The sequence below is a fragment of the Eretmochelys imbricata genome, chromosome 26, assembly GCF_965152235.1.
Source record: "Eretmochelys imbricata isolate rEreImb1 chromosome 26, rEreImb1.hap1, whole genome shotgun sequence".
Taxonomy (NCBI): Eukaryota; Metazoa; Chordata; order Testudines; family Cheloniidae; genus Eretmochelys; species Eretmochelys imbricata.
Genome location: NC_135597.1, coordinates 6,147,271 through 6,169,540, shown reverse-complemented (window position 1 = coordinate 6,169,540; position 22,270 = coordinate 6,147,271). Strand labels below are relative to the sequence as shown.

General features: G+C 55.2%; 1 protein-coding gene across 2 annotated transcripts; it reads right to left on the bottom strand.

Annotated features, from left to right (window-relative positions):
- Positions 1–3,525: 3,525 nt before the first annotated feature.
- C26H8orf58 (chromosome 26 C8orf58 homolog) lies at positions 3,526–21,002 on the bottom strand. 2 transcript variants are annotated; one of them, XM_077805789.1, is made up of 8 exons: positions 20,826–20,994; positions 18,214–18,289; positions 12,330–13,009; positions 8,184–8,348; positions 7,586–7,781; positions 6,809–6,921; positions 5,965–6,083; positions 3,526–4,652 (listed from the first exon to the last, which is right to left on the bottom strand). In XM_077805789.1, exons 3-8 carry the CDS (start codon positions 12,885–12,887, stop codon positions 4,550–4,552), a joined length of 1,254 nt encoding a protein of 417 aa, XP_077661915.1. In that variant the 5' UTR covers positions 12,888–13,009; positions 18,214–18,289; positions 20,826–20,994; the 3' UTR covers positions 3,526–4,549. The 2 variants fall into 2 exon arrangements, with proteins under 2 accessions (XP_077661915.1, XP_077661914.1); XM_077805788.1 differs by lacking the exon at positions 18,214–18,289 and having other exon boundaries at positions 20,826–21,002.
- Positions 21,003–22,270: the final 1,268 nt, after the last annotated feature.

Here is a 22,270-nt window from a genome sequence, read left to right as displayed (position 1 = left end):
GGAAGCCCGCTCTCGCCCCCTCCCGCCCAACCGGAAGGGAACGGAAAACCGCCGACACACACCCTGCCTCCCCCGCCGCCGGAAGTGTTGCTGCCCGGAGCGGCAAACGGAGACACTAGCCGGAAGTGTGGCGGAGGGGGGAGGTCAGGGAAAGCACCCCGCCGGATGTTCTGGGGGAGTGGGGGGAGTTGCCTGAGCCTGGGCAAAGGGATGCCAGCGTATAGTGTGACATCATAATATCCCAGTGACATCACTTTGTTAGATGACATCATAGTACCCCCCCGTACAGTGACACTCGCTGGACAGCCCCCCTGCCCCATTGAGGCAATACTGCCCCCTGCAGGCAAGAGACCCGCAGCACTAGGGCCCCATCTCACCCCAGCAGGCGCACAAGGAGACACCCCTCCTCCCGAAACCCCATCTCCCCCTCACTGCCTTACACAGCTCCCCCCTCGACTGGGCCAAGCCCCCATGTACCCCTTGTGGCTAGGGAGGGAGGAGGGTGAATACAGCTGATGGACTCCAGCCAGAGTCATTTCCATCAACAAGCCAGGGTCAGGACAGTCCATTGCTCCGCCAAGAGCAACCCCTCATGGGCGTTATCAAAAGCAGTCGCCTCTCCCCCAAGGCTTGCACGCCAGAGCGCGGCGATGGTCCATGGCCGTTACTCGTAGTCGCTTGTGATAGGTGGTCTCTCACGAAGGTTTTACTGTAGATCTAATTCTAGAGGCCAGTAGGCCCTTAGGAATTTACTCCTTAAACTCTGCCCTGGCCCAACTTCAGTCTTTCCCTTAGCTCTGGCAGATGGATCCTAGCACTATCCACCCCACAAAACTCACCCATTACATCTCCCAGTCTAAGTGAGCTTTAACAATCACAGTGCCTGTACATTACTCCCTGACAGGCAAGGGATGGCAGGTGAACTGTTCGGAATAGCCATTACCCCTGCATCTTAATCACACTAAGATCCTACGCAACCTGTTAATTGAAATCATTTATGTCTTATTTTAAGCAAGTATTTAATTCGCCCCAAATCCTTTCCCCATGTAAACAGATAAACATTTCACCGTGCAGGAGGTTGAGCAATAAATGGAGTGCATCTCGAACAACAAATCTATTCCAGGGAGCTGCATGGAGGATTATAATGGAGACGTTACTGCCATCATGTGGTTAATTTTAAAACCTTCCCCACTTTTGCTCAGGATAGGTTCTCCCCTTTGCCCCTAGCCCAGTTACTCAGTAGAAAGCATAACTGATAACAGCGCCACTTCTAACCAAATGCAGCACGTGCTCGCTAGCCAGGCTCCTTACAGATGTAGGCCTAGCTCACTTTGGAAGTGGTGGCTAAGCTTCATGCAGACACAAGCCTTAGACAAGCCTGTCAGAGCAGCGAGTAGGCAGAGTTTTCACAACTGCATAGTACTGATTATTGAAAAACAGGGTAGAAAAATAGCTGCTCTTACACAGGGCCCAAATCCAACCAGGTCTTTGTCTCAAAAAAAACCCAAAAATTAAAAAAAATTAAAAGAACCTTCCAACCCACTCTCCCTGCCACACACTCCCACCTCCCCTGTGCTCATGCTGGGAGAATAGGATTCGTTAATTTCCCCACACATGACTTGGCTCAGCTACCTTACAGATCCCTGCACTTGAGGAAGCTGTGACCTTTCCTGGGGCCAGAAGAGGGTTAACCCCTCGTCTCTGCCCTGTCCATACATCCCAACAGACTCCTTAAATAGTAGGTCTGTCCACACACACAAGCAGCTGCTGTAGATATATATCATGTGAGCACAAGAACCAAATTCCATTTTCACCCTCTCCATTCTATCACTTCTCTGCTCTGCCTCTCAGCTACGGTTACTTTTGTACAGGTCAGTGGGTCAGGAGACTTCATCATTCACTATACATATAATAATCAAACTATACATGTAAAATGATGGGGTCTAAATTAGCTGTTACCACTCAAGAGGAGTCCTTGTGGATAGTTCTCTGAAAACAACTGCTCAGTGCGCAGCAGCAGTCAAAAAAGCAAACAGAATGTTGGGAATCATTAAGAAAGGGATAGATAAGACAGAAAATATCATATCGCTTCTATATAAATCCATGGTACGCCCACATCCGGAATACTGCACGCAGATGTGGTTGCCCCATCTCAAAAAAGATATATTGGACTTGAAAAAGGTTCAGAAAAGGGCAACAAAAATGATTACGGGTATGGAACAGCTTCCATATGAGGAGAGATTAATAAGACTGGGACTTTTCATCTTGGAAAAGAGACGGCTAAGGGGGGATATGATAGAGGTCTATAAAATCATGACTGGTGTGGAGAAAGTAAATAAAGTGTTATTTATTCCTCCTCAAAACACAAGAACTAGGGGCCACCAAATGAAAGTAATAGGCAGAGGGTTTAAAACAAACAAAAGGAAGTATTTTTTCAGACAACACACAGTCAACCCGTGGAACTCATTGCCAGAGGATGTTGTGAAGGCCAAGACTATAACACAGTTAAAAAAAGAACTAGATAAGTTCATGGAGGGTAGGCCCATCAATGGCTATTAGCTAGGATGGGCAGGGATGGTGTTCCAAGCTTCTGTTTGCCAGAAGCTGGGAATGGGCTACAGGGGATGGATCGCTTGATGATTCCCTGTTCTGTTCATTCCCTCTGGGGCACCTGGCATTGGCCACTGTCGGAAGACAAGATATTGGGCTAGATGGACCTTTGGTCTGACCCAGTATGGCCGCTCTTATGTCTGAAAAGTACTGGTAAGTGCTCTATAAATGCTAAGTACCAGGACTTACAGGTATCAGTGATGCTAAAGGGGAGTGAGTAGGTGACAGAAGCAACAACAGGAACGTACAGGGCAGGAGGCAGTGCTGAGGATGACCCTACTCCAGGTACCCAACATCCTTGGATCCTGGACGATGTGGGCATTCAGCATTAAGAGCACGGTCACAGTTGCATCTTCTCTCAATTCCTCTGCAGTTCTGCTCCATGCACTAGTCATCACCTCTGAAGAGATGCCTGAGTAATGTCCTCCATGCAGCCTGGCTCTTTAGCTCACCTCTGTTGGTGGGGAGAGGGTTATCTTTCCACTACGTGTTACTCCCTACTGCGCTACACTGCTGATTTGTCCCCAGTGCCGCTCCCACGCAGACTCCTCTGCAGCCAGAGCATGGCTAGATCACGAAGCCGTCATGAGGGTAACCCTGGGTGATCAATTCTCCCCTTACCCGAGAAGGGGGGCTGGCTCGGCCGGACTAGCAGCACGTGGCACTTCATGCTGCACTGGTCTCTCAGGCCGAGCTGTTATCGCCACACTGTTATCTCAGGCCAGAGCGCGAGAGGGAAGGATCCTGGGACTCCTGCATGGGAGACAGATACCAACAAGCTGCCAGGACGGCGCATGTACTCCTGAGTCCTATCACGCAGAAAGGCCCTGCACGCACAGACTCCCCCCATTGGCCAACCGACTGCCCAGTAGCATGGGAGCGTGAGAAGGATGCCCCCACCTCTCGCTTTACCGATCAGGATGCAAAACTCAGTGGGAATTTATTTTTGTTAAGTGTCTAAGAATCCATCAGCCTCCATAAGCACCTCTCTCCATCAGACCATATAAACACATTACATACAAATACACTGGTGCATTTACAAATTGACCAGGTGCTAGTAGTGGTCCACTAAGCAGTCAGAGGAGTTCGTTCACGTTTGACAATGCCGGGGATTTCTCACTGCTGTGCAGAGACCCCAGCACTGGAATCCTAGCCGACGCACGGGGGCTGAACAGAATGGGAGTTTGGATGGACATCCCCTTAGGAGGAAGGGAGACTTCCGGTTGCACACAGGTCAGCCCCGTAGTTCAGTTAAGGTCTGCGGGAGAGCGGCCCGGTGGTCAAGGCTCCTTGTTACCCACCGTTGAGACCCAGATACCAAGAGCAGCCTTGGAGCTGCCTGCAGTCACAGGAGGATGAAGGTGGTGGGAGTGAGTCAGCGAGCAGTGCAGCGGGAGCGCCTCCTAGCATCTGCAGCAGCACGCTGCAAGCTAGGAAGTAGCAAGATTTCAGAACCAGCCTGCTAAAGACAAACATACCCGGGGGAGATGCTGGGCAAGAGAGTGAGAGTGTGTGTGTAAACAGACACCAGAGGTCTTCTGGGGCTCAGCCAGCTTCCTTGAGGACCTGCCTCAATGGAGGAATGGGCATCCTAAGCATGCCCACCACGAGGGGTTAGTAGGGAGAGTGCACCCCAGTGTTCAGATGTCTATACAGGCTTGATCCACGGTTGCTTGGCTTCTACGTCACAGCTCCACAGGAACAGAAGACAGAGCAACACCTGCCCCTCGCCGCCCTCCTTTTTCCACAGAAGAGCCAGAAATCCCATCAACCTCATCGAAGCAGGCGAGACTGGAAAATCCAAACCAGCGTCGAGGGGGCAAGGGGATGAAGGGGACCCTTCATGGAGAGTGTATACTGCTCCCCCGTTCATGGCAGGGAAGCCTCAGCAGCTTTAAATCCTTCCTGTCTCCAAGAGGCTCCCGCGGCCTCGGGGCACTCAGCGCACAGAGAGGGTTTTCGAGCGGTGTTTCTTCACCCCCAGGGCTGGCAGGAAGCTCCTCCTGGGGTGGGAGCCGTGATTCTCCAGTGAAGCTTCCAGACTGCCAGGGAAGAGCAGGGGATGGAATACATCAGGCTGGGGACAGCATACACCCGTGCCAGGGCACGTGCTCCCTGTCAAATCCCACGTCAGTCAGCAAATTACACCCATGGCCCTGTGGATCCCAGCCCATCCATTGCCACCCAGTCACAAGCAGGAAGAGGCACGGGGCAGGGAGAAACAGCTATCCCCTTCAGTTCTCCCTCAGCCCCCATTGCAGAGAGACAGCTGCATTGCCCTTCCCAAGGCAGATCGTTTGGGAGGCACTGCACCACTAGGGGGCAGTGATTTCACTTCCTTTTCCCCCTGGACTCGGCTCACACCCAGTTACCCCAGACCACGAACGCCCCATGCATTGCTCCTTCTGCCAGGCGGCTGCTGCTGCTCCTGGGGTCCCAGTTGCTGGCATCTGCCCAGTACAGGGTTTCTGGAGGGGGAGGCAGCATATATAGGCCTCTCAGGAGGGGACGCTCCTGGGGGGGAAAGGCACATGGGGCCTCCCATCCCTAGGTCCTGGGGTGCTGGTGCCCAAGGAGGGATCTCTCACCTGCTGATGGCTTGGTGGCCTGGGTGAAACAAGTTCTAGGGGCCACCCGCCCACAAGAAGGATGTTGGTAAATTGGAGAGGGTACGGAGAAGAGCTGAGAACAACTAAAGGATGAGAAAGCCTGCCTTCTAGCCTCGGACTCAGGGAGCTCCATGTATTTCGCTTAAAGAGCATGTGAAAGGGTGACGTGATCACAGTCTAAGTACCAACATGGGGAACAAATATTTAATACTGGGCTCTTGACATCCAGCAGAGGAAGTTGGAACTAGACAAATTCCGACCGAAAATCAGGGGTACATTTTTAACCTTGCGGGTAATTAACCATTGGAACAACTAACCAAGGGCCGTGGTGGATTCTCCAGCACTGACACTTCTCCAATCAAGATTGGATTTTTTTTTAAAGAGATTTTCTCTAAGGATTATTCTGGTCTGAGCTAGGCCAGCGGTCAGACTGGTATCAGACTGGTCCCTTCTGGCCTTAGAATCTGTAAATTCTGATCACAGACAGGACAACCTGGGACGTGCATCACAGACAGGACAACCTGGGACCCTTGTTGGCATCCTCAGCAGAGAGGCCAAGGATCAAGTGGGCCATGGAGACTGCCCCCCACCTTGGGCTCCCTCCAGGATGGCTGGGCGGCACCAGGGGGAGCCTGCCCAAGCTGTACCCATGCTGGGGTGAAGGCCTGCAGGGCTTTCCCAGCAGTCTGTTCACAAGGAGCAGCCTTCTCTTCCCCACTCAGTCTCTAGGCTGGGGCAGCCTTACCGACAGTGTCTGCTGTCGACGGCAGACTCCCCGAACGGGGAGGGCTCGCTGGCCCGGATGGATTTCCTGGTGATCCTGTTGATCAGCACTTTGACTTTCCCCCAGTGCGAGCGGTCGTTCTGAGAGGGAGAGAGACGGCAGCGGTGAGGGAAGGCAGGAGCGAGGGCAGCGGCTTCTCCTGCCATGTAGGGGCGAGCCAGAGTCCTGGCACCCAAACACCCAGTCCTCGTTCTTAGGGATAACTCTTCCTCGGGAGACGTGGACAGGGCAGAAAGAAGGGCTTTCCCTCTGGCAGGGGCAGAGGAACCCCAAACTCCTCCCCAGGGTAGAGCGGTGGGGATGGGGAACCAAGTGTCTCAGCTGCTGGCTGTCAGGAAGCACTTCCAAAAAGCCACTTCCCCTGCAGCTGCTGGAAGCAGGGGTGGAGCTGGGGGGTGTCTCAGGCTGGGTGGGCATTGCACAGCGCTACTCTCACCTGGGGAACAGCTTAGCAGGCGGCACCCGGAGAGACAGAACATAAGAACGGCCATGCTGGGTCAGACCAAAGGTCCATCTAGCCCAGTGTCGTCTTCCGACAGTGGCCAGTGCCAGGTGCCCCAGAGGGAATGAACAGAACAGGGAATCATCAAGTGATCCATCCCCTGTAGCCCATTCCCAGCCTCTGGCAAACAGAGTTAGACACACTGGGTAAGTGCTGGCCCAGCACAGGCAAAGAAGGGCACCAGAAGTAGATGCACGTACAGGGTCTTCTCAGCATCAGGAGGATTCACATGGAGTTCGTAGGGGATCCTTCTTTTCTCCCTCCTCTCCCCCTGGTCCCTGCTCTACAGGGCATTAAACCTACCCTGGGTCTCATGTTTGGCGGTAGGGTATGGGCTCCTGAGTCCGGCTGATCCAGCAGGGTGGGTGAGCTGACACAGTGCATTGCCATCTTCCTGGAACAGACCGGCTTGTTCTCTGCAGAGAAGAGATAGCATCGGCATCCATTATCCGCTGAGTTAAAGCAACCAGCCCAGATGCGGCCCCACAGAGAGAACTCAGGCCATCTAGCACCAGGGCCAGTCCTGGGGTCAGTACTCCCTGCTTAAATGGTCTCAGAGTTGCACACCCACCTGGGAAAAGCCTCAGTCATCATTCCTCAAGCTTAGTTTCAGAGCCCAGGCCTTTTTAATGCCAGAGACCCTGTGCTTGGCATTTGCCTGGGGGGATGGAAGACAGACAGACTTCCTGGTCAGGGATCTCGCTCTCCCCAGGCTAGCGGGGACAGCACACCCAGCCCCAAGGGGGCACGGAACATGCTCTACAGGGAGAAAACTGGCTAGTGGGGAATCCGAGGGAGCTGCTGCCAGATTGGAAAGTTTGGGTGGGTGGGGGCATATTCACGGGAGGGTGGAGAAATTCTTAGCAGCAGCCTTTTCCCCTTCCCTAAGGAATGAGCCACCCCAGCGAGGACATTCGATTTGCACAGCATGGGTCTCATTAATTTTGGGGGGTGCAGGGATAGGCAGGGTTCTTCCGCCCCACCCTCCTATTCTGGCACAAGTCAGGAGCTTCTAGCCGCCAGGACACGGAGGAGAAGGGATTGGGCCTTGGGGCTGCTATTCGAGCCGGGCTCACTCACCTGAGCTCCTGGTCAGGTCCTGGAGCACCCCGGTGTCTGAGACCGAGCGCGCCCTGAAGTGGTGGGGCCTCCAAGAGTCCAGAGGCAAATCCTCCTCCTGCATTTCCACCTCCGCCCTGCTCTCAGGTGCTGGGTCCGGCTCAGACAGTCCCCGCTCTTCTGGGGCTCTGCATGGCCTCTCCTCAGAGGGCACCGCCTGCCAGGGAGAGAGGATGGATGGAGTGAAACAAGCTACTGCGGGGACTGGGGTGGGGAGACCCCTAGTCATTCCCACCCTCATGGCGAGAGGAATCCCAGAGCCCAGGGAAGACCCACCTTCCCCTTCCACCTCCCCCCAGCTCCTCAAGAGTATCTAAGGAAGCCCCACCATGGCTGGAGATCTAAGAGGACAGAGGACCCCCCCACACACACACCCCACCTTCCTCCAAGGGGATCACACTGCAAGGTGTATCCCCCAGAAAGGGGTGCTGCACCACTGGACAAGCAGCTGCATCCTCCCTTCCTCCTTCCTTAAGGAATGGAAAGACCTGGCCACTGCACTCCCACCCTGGTTCCTAGCCACACTCACCCCCTGTGCCCCCCGCACAGCCAGCCTTACGTTCTCAGCCTGCTGGCCCCACAGCTGGCTCTCCATCGCCTTCTGCTGCTGCTGGAGCTGCAGGTTGGCCTGCTGCAGTTGGGCAATCTTCTCCAGCATCAGGCAGACGTGCTCCAGGTAGCGCAGGCCCTGGCCCGGCAGGGTTAAAGAGGGGTCTCTCCGCACCTGGGGGATCACACAGCACAGAGCATCAGGCACGGACACGGAGCAGCGTGGGGGACAGGGCACGCTCTGCAGCTCTCAGTTGCTCCAGCCAGGGCAGCACTTGTTGCTCCTCCCAAGTTTGTCAACGTCTTGCAAGGGGTCAAGGTGTCCAAAAACAAATGCAGTATCCTCGGGAGAGGTTCATGGAGGGGCTATTCCCTACAGGGGGAGCTCACTGGAAACACACAGCTGGGGACGATCTCCATGGTGGGACCCGGACAGGACAGATCAGATCCTTCCCAACAGGGGCTGTGTTCAGACTGCAATTACCCCCTGCATCAGTTCCTGGCTCCCAGATCCCACACTGGCCTCCCCAGGAACCGCACCAATGTGAATTGCTTATGCAGCCACCTCCAGCCTCTCCCACCGTGTTAGCGTCAAGGTCTGTGCTGTGAACACGCCACGCCACACCCTTGAGGGGTGGGCCGAGGCAGAGTGAAGCTCCTAGCTGGAGATCTGGATTTGCAGGAGTCCGGGGGGGGGGGGGGGGGGGAGGGGAGGAGGCAGATTTCCTCCTCCCCCACATCCATCCTCTGTAGCCCCTCCGACTGCTGGCACTTCCCTAGCCCCACACGCTCTGGAGAGGTAGCTAGAGAGATAGCAGCAGCTTAAGGGGTTTAAACCAGATTATGAAACTAGGGCATCTCCAATTATGCCTGATGCAGGCTGGCTCCATCCCGCTGCTCACACAGGCAGAGTGAGTTGTTTGTTGGGTTTTTTTGTTTTGTTTTTTGGGGTGGGGGAAATCGGATCTATGCCAAGGACAATCCAAGAGGAGGTGGGGCTCAGGGCTTATTCAGTTCTAAGAGCAAAAGCAAGGCGCCAAAGCTGCAGGGGCTGGACTCTGCCAGCTCCATCGCTCCGGGACCTACAGGGACACCCAAGCCCTACACCTCCTCCCCCTTCCCAGCAGGGAGGCACGGAGCAGCAGACAGATGCACTGCACCGGGGAGGGACAGAGCCGTGGACGGACACATCGCAGCAGAGGACAGGTTGCGTTCAGAGGGTGGTTAAACACGTCACTGTGTAATTGGGGTTGGGGCCGAATGAAGGTTACATTCCCTCAGGTCACTGCCCTCCTTTGCTGGCTGGGGAGGTTGTGAACTTCCCTCACAGCAGTGCCCTGCCTGCTGCCACACCAGCTGGGAGTACAAGCCCCCTGTTATGCCGATGGGAAGCAGCAGCCCTTTCCCCACCCAACAGCCCTTCTCAGCCAGGCAATCCCATCTCAGGTCACTGGGTCCAGCACCTATCTGTCCGCATGGCACCTGTACCCTGCCATTGGCCTCTGGCCCTTGGACCAACCCCTGGAATCGATCCTGCAGCCCTGAGCTTTGGGGTCGCCAGGTGACAGGCCAGAGCTCCGGCCAGTGACCAACCCAGACAGGGAAGCCCAGACGACCCCCACAGATCCTATGCTTCGAGTCCAAAGGGTTGCGGGGAGACAATGGGCCTCTCCGTATCTACCCAGCCTCCTTGTGTCCCAACCCCCATGCCGGACGCCCAGCCCCTGGAAGGCAACCACTGGTCCCAGACACTGGATAGTCTCAGCTGCTGGAAGTGGGGGGTCTCAGGCTGGGCAGGCATTGAATGGTGCCACTCCTGCCTGGGGAACTACTTAGCAGGGGGCCGGAGAGCTGCCCCACAGAGCGAAGGGGAGAAGAGAACGGAGGAGTTCCAGCAGGAGGGCTGCTCCGTCTGGCAATGCCGGATCTCGTCCGCTCGGCCTAGTGGTCTCCCGGCCCCTCGAAGCCCAAGGGTGGGTGGGTCTCATTGAGTGGCAGCTCTACACGGCTAAGGCTCCTGGCTCAGGAGAGGAAGGCCCTCGCCCACAGCATTCCTGCCCCTCTCCAGCTGCGATGGGCTGCCTGCCAAGCCGCTCTTCACATCACAACGCCCTACCTTGCCTGCTCACAGCAGAGGGAACTCCTTTCTGTGCACCCACAGAAATATTTTCCTCCCGTCCTCTCCTAAGCTCTTTGCTGACGAGCGATTCACTCTCCCCCACCACCTAGGGGACAGAGCCAGGGACTGGGAGTCGGGAGTCCCAAGTTCCATTCCTCTTCTACAGACCTTGGGCATGTTGCTTTGGCTCTCTGGGCCTCAGTTTCCTCATCCATAGCAGAGTTACGGGATCTCCCAGGAGAGTTACGGGTTATCAAAAGCTATAAAGAGCTTCAGGCCAAGCATCGAAACTTCCTCTCTAGTGCTGCCGCAAGCTCCCGGCCCCACCGCCACCCCGACCTAGCCTGTAGGAGCTGCCCCTCACCCTGGCAGTCAGTGCAGGGGATGACCCCAACGTGCCACTGTCTATTAGCACATGCCGGGCAAGGGACTACAGCATCCACAGAGGGCTCTGTCCAGTGGGCAGGCCCCACAGACAACTGGGACCTCTAAGGGGCAAAGGAGGATCCAACCCACCTGGAGGGAGTGAGAGGAGATGGGACCAGCCAGCCTCGTCCCACACCGCCACTAACCCAGCAGAGCCAGGCACAGATGTAAGGCCTAAGAGCTCTATCCCTCAGCTCACTAGCAATAGCCCTAACGAGCCATTGCAAGCATGCACCAAGCAAGTCACGCTGCACGGACCAGCACATGGCATCGGAATGAGCGCTCTGGAGAGGGACAGGTGCATCAGCAAAGCAGCTGGGGGGACAACGGGAGCAGACAGGATCCCAGCAAATTCCCTTTCAGTGACGCACAGACTAGCCCTGCAGGGCCCTGCCATCCTGGGGGAGCTGGTACTGCCCCTATGCCAAAGGGGACCGAGGTCACGTGACCAGAGGGCACTGCATCTCAGGTCAGGAATCACCAGGACACTCTTACATCAGAGCCGGGTGAAACCTCATGACTACAGCTGGCCAAAACTTGATTTCTGGTGGAGCGTGCAGGTTCAGCAACTCCGAGACAGCTCCCTGAATTGGGGTGTGTGGGGGCAGGGGTGGTGGTGATTTTTTGTGGGGTGGGAGAGGGGGCCGCAGGGAACACAACGGATGGGGAGACGGACCACAAAATTCCAAACCAACAAGTCAAAATGATTCAACTGAAAATTGTTTGCTGTGTTGCTGAAGCCACGTGGGTCCCAGGACAGGGGAGACACCAGCAGGCAAGGTGGGGGAGCTAATATTTTTTATTGGACCAATTTCCGTTGGGGCAAGAGAGGAGCTTTCAAGCTTGAAGACGAGCTCTACAGAGGTCAGAACTTGTCTCTCTCACCAACAGAAGTTGGCCCAATAAAAGATGTTAACTCCCCCTCCTTGTCTCTTGATTCAAACCGACTTTTTTTCCCTGAAATTTCCTTCCATTTAGTTTCAAAAATAAAAAACCTTGACATCAAAACCAAACCTCCCTTTGACCCTATGTTTTTTCCAACTCTTCGAACTGCCAGCAAACTGGAAAGTCAGTTATTGGCTCAGTTCTACTGACAACCAGCCCAGCTTCTGCCCACGCCACTTGGAGCATCCCGGCTTAGTCATCACAGGAGCGGTGACGACACCGCAATCTAATCAGAGGCACTTACACGCGCTTGTGTCATGGGATGGAAATGTGGAGCGTTTCCCTATCTGAAACCGCCCCGCCCTCCATACGGCAAGATGGGCTAGGGAGGGGGGGTGATGGCCATCCCGTCTCCCCTGCCCCCAGTGCAGGGGAGAGAGCACGCGGGCTTCCTCGCAGCAGTGCCTGTGCCCAGACCATGTCGCCCAGGGCCCCAAGGGAGCTATTTTTCAGCTGCTGCTACCTTTACGCTAGGGCATTGGCATGAGGGCGCCGCTCCATGCTGAACCACGGCGTCTCTTAACCCTTCGGCCCCAGAGAGGAGGCCACACCTGCTGGAAGTCAGTCCAGTTGCAACAGATCTTGGGAAGGAGGGGGAAAGTTGTCCCTCTTCTCCACCCTGGCCAGCCCTGTTGAACCACAAGGAAGCCCATTCCTGGCACTCACCTCCACTTCCTCCTCACAGGACTCAGTGCTCTGTTCCTCTAGGCTCCGGCGGCTGGAGAGGGCTTGGCTGTGCCCCTCTGCAGCCCCACCTTGACCGCTCAGCTCCTGCAAGCCGTAGGAAGCCAACAGCTCCAAGTCCACCAGGTTCAGGCTCTTCCGGCCGAGTGGCTTGGGAGAGCGGCTGGGCGCATGGAGCTTCCCGGAGCGCTGCATCACCTGGGCCAGCTTCTTGCTGACCGACAGGTTCCGGAGGTAGGCCCGCTCCCGGAGAGGCTCCGGCTCCTCTGGCCCCTCTGCTTCGGGGCAGCCCTCCTCTGGGTCGCTGGCAGCAGAGTCTGCGGTGGAGGGCTGGAAGCCATCAAGACAGTCCAGGGAGAAGCTGCTCTCCGAGCCCAGCGGGGTGGAGGGCGAGTTCTCGTTGCCGGCCATCTCCACCCCAGAGTCCTCAGACTCCGACTTGAGGAGCCGCCCGCTCTTCGGGAAGAGGCCCAGCTGCTGGGGGAGGTCAGGCTCCGTCGGTGACCCGGCCTGGTCCCATAAACCCAGCTCGCCGCTCATTCTGCTGCCCCGCTGTGGCTCAGGAGCGGGATCCGTGCTCTCTCCAGAGGCTTCCTGCAGCTTGCGGTAGATGCTGGCCGAGGTTAGCACCACGCAGCTCTCCCAGGGCTTCTGTGCGCCATCTGCGAGGCAAGAGAGATGCATTGTCAGAGAGGCTGTCTCTCTCCCTCCTCCAGAGAACCGCAGCCCTGTCTTCTCCTTACCTGTGGCCATTTGAATATGGTACCTGCCCAGCCGGCAAGCCCTCCCCAACTCCAGCCTTCTTCCCTGCCCCATGCCTATCCCTTATTGCTCCATGTGCATACCAAGGAGAACAACCCAGCTCCTGGTGATTCAGGGGGGCGGGGCATTTCAGGGAGAAATGCTGCAGAGAGCATGGGGGAAAGGGGGCGGGAGAGTTCACCATGGAAGTTTGTGCAAAGGGTAAAGACAAGCACGTGCATCTGTGTAGTCCTTGGGACATCAGGGGCCAGCCACTGCAGTCCTCCTCCCCTCCCCTCCTTTTACAAGGTATGTGTCAATCTAGTGCTCACTGAAAGCATCATTCTACCCAGAACCAGTCGGTCAGCCACGTGCAAGTCCCCCCCACCCCACGCTGCGAATCCTGACCCACAGCTTTGCCAGCACCTCAGTCCTGGCCCACGGCTCCCCAGCTATTCCAGCCCGGTGCGCTCCCACAACTCTGCCGACGGACTCCAGCTCTGCCCTGCTCTTCCCACCTGGCTTTACTGAGACACCTCATCTTCCAGCTCTGGGCTCCCCGTTCCAGCTCTGCTGATGCACCCCAGGTACCGCCCCCCCACACTGTTAGTCCATTTCTGGGCCTCCCGCACAGCTCCGCCAATGCACTTCCATGTAGCACCCCCTGCTCTTCCAGTCCCAGCCCTCTGCTGAATAATTTGGGACTGCTGGATATAGAGAAACACACCACTGTGAAGACACAAGGCTCCCCCTCCTCCATCCCCCACCCATCCCCCGGGTTTCCAGCCTCCCAGGGAAACCCAGGCTTAGGGACTGAATGCGCCACTCGGCCAAGCTGCCCTGCATCACGCTTCTTTCCCCTGGCCTGGGAGCTCCAAGCTAGAGCACAACCCTCCATGAAGCTCTGGGAGGCGTGTGCATTAGGGGTAGAGGACACAGTAACTGTCTACAGAAACCTGGGGGAGGTGACCGAGAGGCACAAGCGTTATCAGGAAACGCGGACCCTCTCCAAGAGGGATGGGAGCTGCTGGTGTTTGGGGCATTTGTGACTGGAATGGACAGCAGGGACGGATCCTGCCCTGCCCCTGGCCGCAGAACACAGAGGTCTGATCTAGTTTCTGCAAGGGCAGCTCAGAGAGGGTCACTCACCATCTCCCTGGAAGCTGAATCCATCTCTCTACACGGTGACCCCAGCCCTCCCCTGGCGGCTGGGTTAGGAACTGGGATCCTTTGACCTCAAGTTCTTACACCCCACGGGTGGATTCAATCTGCATTTTGCAGCCCATTGCCAAGGCTGCATCTGACAGCCCAGCGCATCCCAAGTCTCCCTGGAAACATCCCCTGGGGCCCGACCCAGATCCCAGGTCCTTTGTGCAACGCATTGCTGAGGTGCTTTGTAAACAGCTCCTTCCTGGCGCCAGGCCCAAACCGCATTCCTCGGCCCTGAGCGAGCCAGGGCTCCGCTGAAACCACCACTCTCACCACGTCACTCCATGAGCGGGTCAAGTGTGTCCCAGCCCGGGCAAGGGAGCTGGCACGAGGGCGGTCAGCAGGTAGTGCTTTCATTTGGGCACCAGAGCCCTGCTGCATGGAGGGATAACTTCCCAGCTCCACGCAGGTCTCCCTGCCCCACTCCTCACGCTCTCGGCAGGCACCAGGATTTAAGAGCCCTGTTTCTATACTTCCCTCACCACCAGCACACACACGTCATCCTCCCCACAGCTATTAGGGATACCGACTAGGGACAACATACCCCAGCCTGATCAGGGAAGCCAGAGGGAACAGACCCGCCAGCAACAGAGAGCCCAGCACCATCCTGTGGAGGCCAGGAGGAAAGAACATAAGAACGGCCATACTGGGTCAGACCAAAGGTCCATCAAGCCAAGTATCCTCCTGTCCTCTGACAGTGGCCAATGGCAGGTGCCCCAAAGCGAACGAACAGACAGGTTATCATCAAGTGATCCATGCCCTGTCACCCAATCCCAGCTTCTGGCAAACAGAGGCTAGGGACACCATCCCTGCCCATCCTGGCTAATAGATTCATGGAGGATCGCTTCATCAATGGCTATCTAGCTCCCTTTTGAACCGTGTAATAGTATTGGCTTTCACAACACCCTCTGGCAAGGAGTTCCAGAGGTTGACAGTGTGCTGCGTGAAAAAAAATACTTTCTTGTGTTTGTTTTAAACCTGCTACCTATTAATTTCATTTGGTGTCCCCTTGTTCTTGTATTTATGAGAAGGAGTAAATAACATGTCCTTATTTACTTCCTCTACACCACTCATGATTTTATAGGCCTCGATCATATCCCCCCTTAGTCGCCTCTTTTCCAAGCTAAAAACTCCCAGTCTTATTAATCTCTCCTCACACGGAAGCTGTTCCATACCCCTAATCATTTTGGTTGCCCTTTTCTGAACATTTTCCAATTCCAATATATCTTTTTTGAGATGGGGCGACCACATCTGCACGCAGTATTCAAGGTGTGGGCGTACCATGGATTTATATAGAGGCAATGACATTTTCTGTCTTAGCACGATTCACAGCAGCGTTAACAGGTTCCACAAGGAGGCAAATCCCGTCATCCCTGCCTGCGAGGGTAAGTCAGCCCGAAGCAGGGCTCTCAGGAAGGGAGGGATGCCCTCCCATAAGACCAACCCTGCCAGCCACTAAGGTCCCCGAATCTGGCCTCTGACTCATTCTCTCTCCAGCAAGGATGGAAAAGGGCCTTCCATTGGCTGACACAGCCCATGCCCCACACTGGGTTCAGCACAGCGCCATGCCCGACCCATACCATGGCATGTGCTCGACTGCAGCCAGCTCCTCTGGTGAGTGCCTGACCCAGTCTCCAGTCACTGCTCAGAGAATACAAGTCACCCACTCTCTGCTGGGAAACAAGACAACGTTCCCCACGCAGTTTACAACCACAGGGCCAGGTCTCTGCTAGTGGAGACTACGGCTTGGGATGGGCCTCTCTGCCACCATCACATGCACCTTCAGAGCAGGCAATATTACCCTTCCCTGATCCCCAGACACTGGGCCTGCCCCAGAGCCCCCCAGCGGGGAATGTTTCTAGAAACCAACACCATCCCTCTCCACCTCTCTGGCATCCTGGGAACATTAGAGGCCAAAGACAGCTTACACTTATCTATGCAGCAGGGCTGGGCTCAGTTCCCCAATCTATGGATGCTGCATAGCCTGGGGAGGGCCCAGCAGTGAGATAGCTGGGTCAACTGCTTATCTATGTGAGACACAGGCAGGAATGCATCTGCCATCACCTTGCAATACCGGACATAATTGCACCCAGTGTAACCAGCAAGACTCACTCGGAGACTGCAGTCCCACATCTCCTCCCATCACAGGTGCCCAAAACCCGCAGTGTGAAAGTGTCAGGAAGTAGGGGGAGGGGCCCAGAAAGCAGATCCTCCAAGACAAGACAGACAAGCTTTCATTCCCACGCTGCCAGACAGGTGGATCTAGGCTTTGAGTCACAAGTGATAGCAGTTGCACATGCCCCCAGGTGCCACAAGGGAGGAAGCCCTCCAGATGGACTACGATCTAGCTATCCGTTAAGAAGCCTTTCCACTGGCTGACCCCAAGCATGGGCCAATATGGTGGTTTAGGGCTCAAGAGTGGCTTTGGGGCAACCAACCAGCCACATGGATTTCAGATTTAAAAGTTTTATTAGAGCCAGTGTTAAAAAATGATACAGACACAGGTTAAGTAAAGAGCGTCTGTACATCTGGGTGTAGTGCTTAGATTATCCACAAATACAACGTTTGTTTTTAAAGTCACAAGATACATACAGTGCATAATCAGCAATGACCAAATGTAGGTGAATAAATTTAAGAATACAGTTTAGATATTAGCAGCCAAGCACTCGGGTACATCACTCATGAAAAGTAAAACAGAGAGTTGGTTGTGGAAAGCAAATATAGCAATGAGTGAAGATTGTCCCTCAGCCATTGAGAATTGAAGGTAGGTTGTCCATTTAGAAAATACAATCCACGAGGAAAGTATTTCAGTTACTTTCCCGACCGCGCTTCTACTAGGACACCAGTTTATTTCACGCACCTCTCCTTAACCACACACAACAGCCAGAGATGTTTTAACCAGCAAAGCTCCCCCAATTCCCTTATTTCAGCTCCTTCCTTAAGCAAAAGATTACTCTTACGATTCCTATGAACTAAGAACAAATCTTAAATCTGGACCGAGGAAGTGGAAAGACACAACCACACAGACACCAACATTCCAAACTTGAGCATCCACAAAGCTACAAAGTTAGATCAACAGTTAGGACCCTGAGTAAGTGACTGGATCTTCCAGAACTGGCAAGCACCCTGCTTCCACTGCAGGTGCTCAGAACGTCTGAAAAATGGGTTAGATCACTCAGGGTTTGTCTACACATAAAAGCTAAACTGGACGAAGGAAGGGTCTGAATTTAAATCTGATTAACTATTCTGGATTAGCTTCATGTATGGACAGATTTATGCCAAATTAGCTCAATTCCGGATATATTGGAAATGGACAACACCCCATGTGGACAAGCCCTAAACATTGATTTAGATACCTAGCTTTATTGACACCTAAGTGTGAAACGTAGGAGATGGCTGTGGTCAAGCGCATGTCATGGTATGGGTCGGGCATGGGCTGTGTCAGCCAACAGAAGGCCCTTTTCCATCCCTGCTGGAGAGAGAATGAGTCAGAGCCCAGATTCGGGGACCTCAGTGGCTGGCAGGGTTGGTCTTATGGGAGGGCATCTCTCCCTTCCGGAGAGCCCTGCGTTGGGCTGATTTATCCTCCCAGGCAGGGAAGACGGGATTTGTGTCTGGAGACCAAGGTGTAGGGCCACGCCTGGACACACAGACTATCCAACACAACCACATCATCTATTGTTTGCCCCCCATTATATGACAGCATCTCAGCTAGTGCTTTATGCATTTAATCATACAGCAACAATGCTACTGCAATAGTTTGCTTTGAAGATGCATCTGGCTGTGCCAGAGCTATGTATGAACCGTCACCAATAATTGCCTCACAAGGTGGTGTGAGTCAGCTCAGCTAAGCGCATACCCATGTAAAAAAAGAGAGATACTAGAAAGGTTAAGTAACTTGCCCAAGGTCACGCACCAACTCATGAATTCCTGGACTCTGGCTTCATGCTCGGTCCACTAGACCACATTTGCCTCACACTCCAGGAAGTATCCTGACCAAAACAGAAGTGGCACAAGACCAAGATTTCATTCATACCATAGATTGCAGAGTATCAATAGCCTATTGGTTTTAAGCAAGATAAGACAGATACCTAAACAGCACATGCTACCAAAAGGCAGATGCATGTAGGACTGGAAGGCAGATTAATGCCCAATCAGATAGGCAGCAGTTAAATCTGCAGCATTCCCCATTTCCTTTAAACAACAACTTTGCAATTAATGGCCAAAACACACCTTGCAGGGACGTTTTTATACCAATTCCAGTAATTCCCAAATATTTCCATCAGCCCGCAGGGACTGTTAGCTCCACCTCCAGTTTCAAGGTGGGGTGGAATGTACACACACAAGGTAGTTTTACAAGGAAAGACCAGAGGGAACAGATTATAACAGATACATGGGGCCTCTTACCACCCTCCCTGTCTCGTGCGCACGTGTATTTAATGCTCATATTTAATGTTCATGCTAGTGCAGCCCTGCCAACTTCCTTATTCCCAGGACAGGCACAGCACCAGTAACCGGTGTGTAAGCCCTCTCCACATGTCCACGCTGCCAACATACCTCAGTGCTGACCAAGAGGAACCCCCTTCCAAGGGAGTTCAGCCTGCATGGACGGCCTGCTCAGTTCTTCGCCTTAGTCTGCGGCTGTGGCTACTGGTAGCTGAACTGGGGCTTTCGGTTACTATTGATCTGAGCTGGATTTGATCCCAGAAACCAGAGCTGAAAGTCTCCTTGTTCCATCACCAATCCCAAACCAGCTAGCCTCTTCCAACATGTAGCTGAGCCAGCTGTCCATGGCACACCTCCACTAGGACATAGGTGTGGCATGTACACAGCCCCCACTCACTGCTGGCTTCTCGCTGTGAATGGTTTTCGGTTCCCTCTCTCCTGCATCCTAACCCCATTCCCTGCACGGCTGTGTCTTTCCCACCCCTCTGAGGAGTCCCCTTCTCCAGTCTGGAAGAGGAAATGGGGTTCAAAATAATACAGGGGAAACAGGGCAGGGCTGAACTCAGAGCTAGGCTCAGAGGGGAGACTGACCGACACCCCCACCCCCTCATGTCAAACAGCAAGTCACTGGAAGAGCCAGGAACACAACCCAGGAATCCTGGCTCCAAGACCCCTGCTGGAAACCCCACACCCAAAGACTGAGCCCCACTGGAATTGTTCTGGGACTCAATCACAGAGCAGAACAAGTGTTATTGCTCCTCATGGGACTCTGTTGTGATCTCCACTGGAGGGCAGCAGTCCTGGGGGGACAGACAAAGCCACAGACAGGGGCTGGTTTGAGTCTCCACTGCTCAGCCAGGTCCACACCAGCACACAGCCAAACTGGTTCAGAAAACCGGTTTCACCAGCAGGTTGGATAGTGGCTGCACTACAGACATGGCCATGTTTGACATCAGGTATCAAGAACAGCAGCCCAGTCAGTGCAAAGAGCAGGTACCCTCTCTGCTCCAGAGGTCCCCAGCTACGCTCCTTGGCTGTATGGCTGGCTGGCGGGGTCCCCAACGTGTTTCTGTGTAACAGGGGATTCTGGTATGGAAAAGGCTGAGAACCACCGAACCACAGCGGAAGCATGAGAGTGCACTCGCCCAATGGAGCCACACCTGCTGTGGGCTAAACTGCTGATCGGAGCCATGGTCAGGGCTGACCCTGGAGACCTGCAGCCCAGGAGGGAGTGAACCGCAGAAGGAAGCATGGTTTGTGTGCTGTAGATACATCCATCCCCCCTCCAAGGGAGCTCCTGCAGAAAGCACTGGCACCTACTGGCGTTCCGGAAGCCCCTTCCAGAAGGGCACGAGCCCAGGAGTCCCCTGTGCTGGGGAGGTCAGAAGTGAGGGAGCCCATCCCGGTGCAAGTTCGCTTCGCCCCTTCCCTCAAAGGGCGGGAGCTGCAGTGTGGAGCATTGTGCCTTGGGGCAGTTTGTTTGCCTGGGCTGGATCGCATAGAGCCCAAATGGCAAACAAATCCAAAGCCTACTAACACCTATTGGGGAGCAGGGAGCGCCCTAGGGTGCGTGTAGGCCCTACACAGAGCAGCGAGCTCCCCAGAAATAGGACACCCATCAAGGCACCCAGAGCAGGAACCTTCCCGAAGGCGCCCAGAAACAAGGGCCTGTCCTGGGGGCGACTTGGGCCAAGGGAAAGTCTGGGAAACAGGAACGGCAGCAGGGCACAGGGAGCCCCCCACCCCACGGACCCAGGAGCAGACTCACTCCCTACCACCAGGGCGCATTTGGGCGTAGGCTCAAGGGGACACAGAGACCCCCTGCGAGGCGCGGGGAAGAAGAGAGCGCCCGGTGGAGAGGGGAAGGTCTGGGGGAGAACCGGGGCCGTTCTCGGCTGCAGGCAGGGGAATCTCAGCGCCTGTCCGCGGCGCAGGAACGCCTGGGCCAGCTGCGCGCACGGACGGGAGAGCCCCGGGGGCGCAGAACCAGCCCCAGCCCCGGAGCGCAAAGGGAGCGGAGAGCCCAGGGCGTCCCCAGCCCTTCCGCGGCTACCACCCACAGCCACCCCTCCGGGGGCTCACCTCGGCTCCAGAGCGGCTCCACGGCGAAGACCCGCCGCCTCCTCAGCATCTCCCCGCAGCTCTGAGCGGACACCGGCTCCGGCGCGTCCCCTCGCGGGGCTTGTGCGCTTAGCACCGGCCAGGCACCAACCCTGTCCCGGGTGCGTGCCGCAGGCTCCGGGCGCTCGCTCTGTCTGATCCAGCCCGGCCCCCCTCGGTGGGCTCCTGGCCGCGGTCTGCGGGGAGGGGTCTGCCAGGGCTGGGTCACTCCCAGAGGACGGCTCCCCCCGCCGGAGGGGCGGAGAGAAGGGGGTGTGAAGGGGGGGGCGTGTTGATGAGCAGCGAGGGGGGTTGGAAGGGGAGTGCGGAGAAAATCTCTAGCTCACGCCCTAGGCAAAGGCTCAGGAGGGAAGAGTCCTGCCCAGCCAGCCCTCGGTGTGCTTTGCTGCAACTCTTCCTTTGGTTTGTGAACGGGGAAATAAATCACTCGTCATAAAGCTGTCGAAACCTCTGGTGTCCCATCCCCTCTCCAGGATCGGCAGAGGGAGCTAATCCCCCACGGGCACGGAGAGGGGGTGGTTTGCATAAAGCCCAGCTCAGGAGGGAGGGTACTATAGCCACCTGGGCCCGGATCCTCAAAGGCACCTAACTCACTGGCGGAGCTGCTGCCTTCCCCCAAAGCATGAAGCCCAACACCTAACCTGATGGGGCAACAGTCTGATCTAAAGGCCCACTCCTCCTGAGATGATGCCCTTTGCACCGATTTATGAGACGGGAAAACTGAGGCACAGAGTGGGGAAGCAACTTGCCAAAGTGCAATTCAGTGGCAGAGTTAGGGAGAGAAGAACCCAGCTCACACTAACCCCTAGTCTACACTCCCAACAGAGGGCAGGGGCTGGAGTAACAGGGATACGGAATGGAAAAACAAATTATTACACCTGTAAAAGGAAGAAAATCCCTTTCAGGGCTCAGGGCACCTGCTATTATTGAGAGAGACAGGAAGTCAGGCCTACCCACAGCTGCCCTCACACAGATAAATGGGGATTGGGAACCGAAATCCTCTTGATTAGATTAATCACCTTCATCCAGCACTTAAGAGGCCTAATCCTCCAACTAAAAATCAATGCACTTGTAAGGAGAAATTAACTGCATGCACACGTAGCCCCTCCTGTGTCCTAACCAAAGGCTGGGTATTTCCCAGCAGGGCTACTACTGCTCAGAAAATATCTGCATCTCAAGACGTGTGGTAACATCCTGTTCCCCTCAACCAGCCACCTGCCTGGTTGCGTCTCACTCCACAGGCTCCTCTCATTAAATGACCCACCCACACAAAATTACTGGAAGGTTTCTGTTATCCCCTGAAAAATTTGGCTCACGGAGGTTCTCAGTCTCTCTCTAAGAACAGGGAAAGCAGCCAGCCAGGTTCCTAATCCACTCCCTGGAGGAGATTAACAGTGCAGGGCATT

What these genes read in the sequence shown, in the direction of transcription:
- C26H8orf58 (XM_077805788.1), bottom strand. Translation starts at nt 20,874, where the DNA reads ATGCTGAGGAGGCGGCGGGTCTTCGCCGTGGAGCCGCTCTGGAGCCGA. An exon ending in CCTGTGAGGAGGAAGTGGAG is followed by an intron (nt 8,349 to 12,329) that starts GTGAGTGCCAGG and finishes GTGATCCCCCAG; the next exon opens with GTGCGGAGAGACCCCTCTTT. An exon ending in GTCGACAGCAGACACTGTCG is followed by an intron (nt 4,653 to 5,964) that starts GTAAGGCTGCCC and finishes CTTCCCTGGCAG; the next exon opens with TCTGGAAGCTTCACTGGAGA.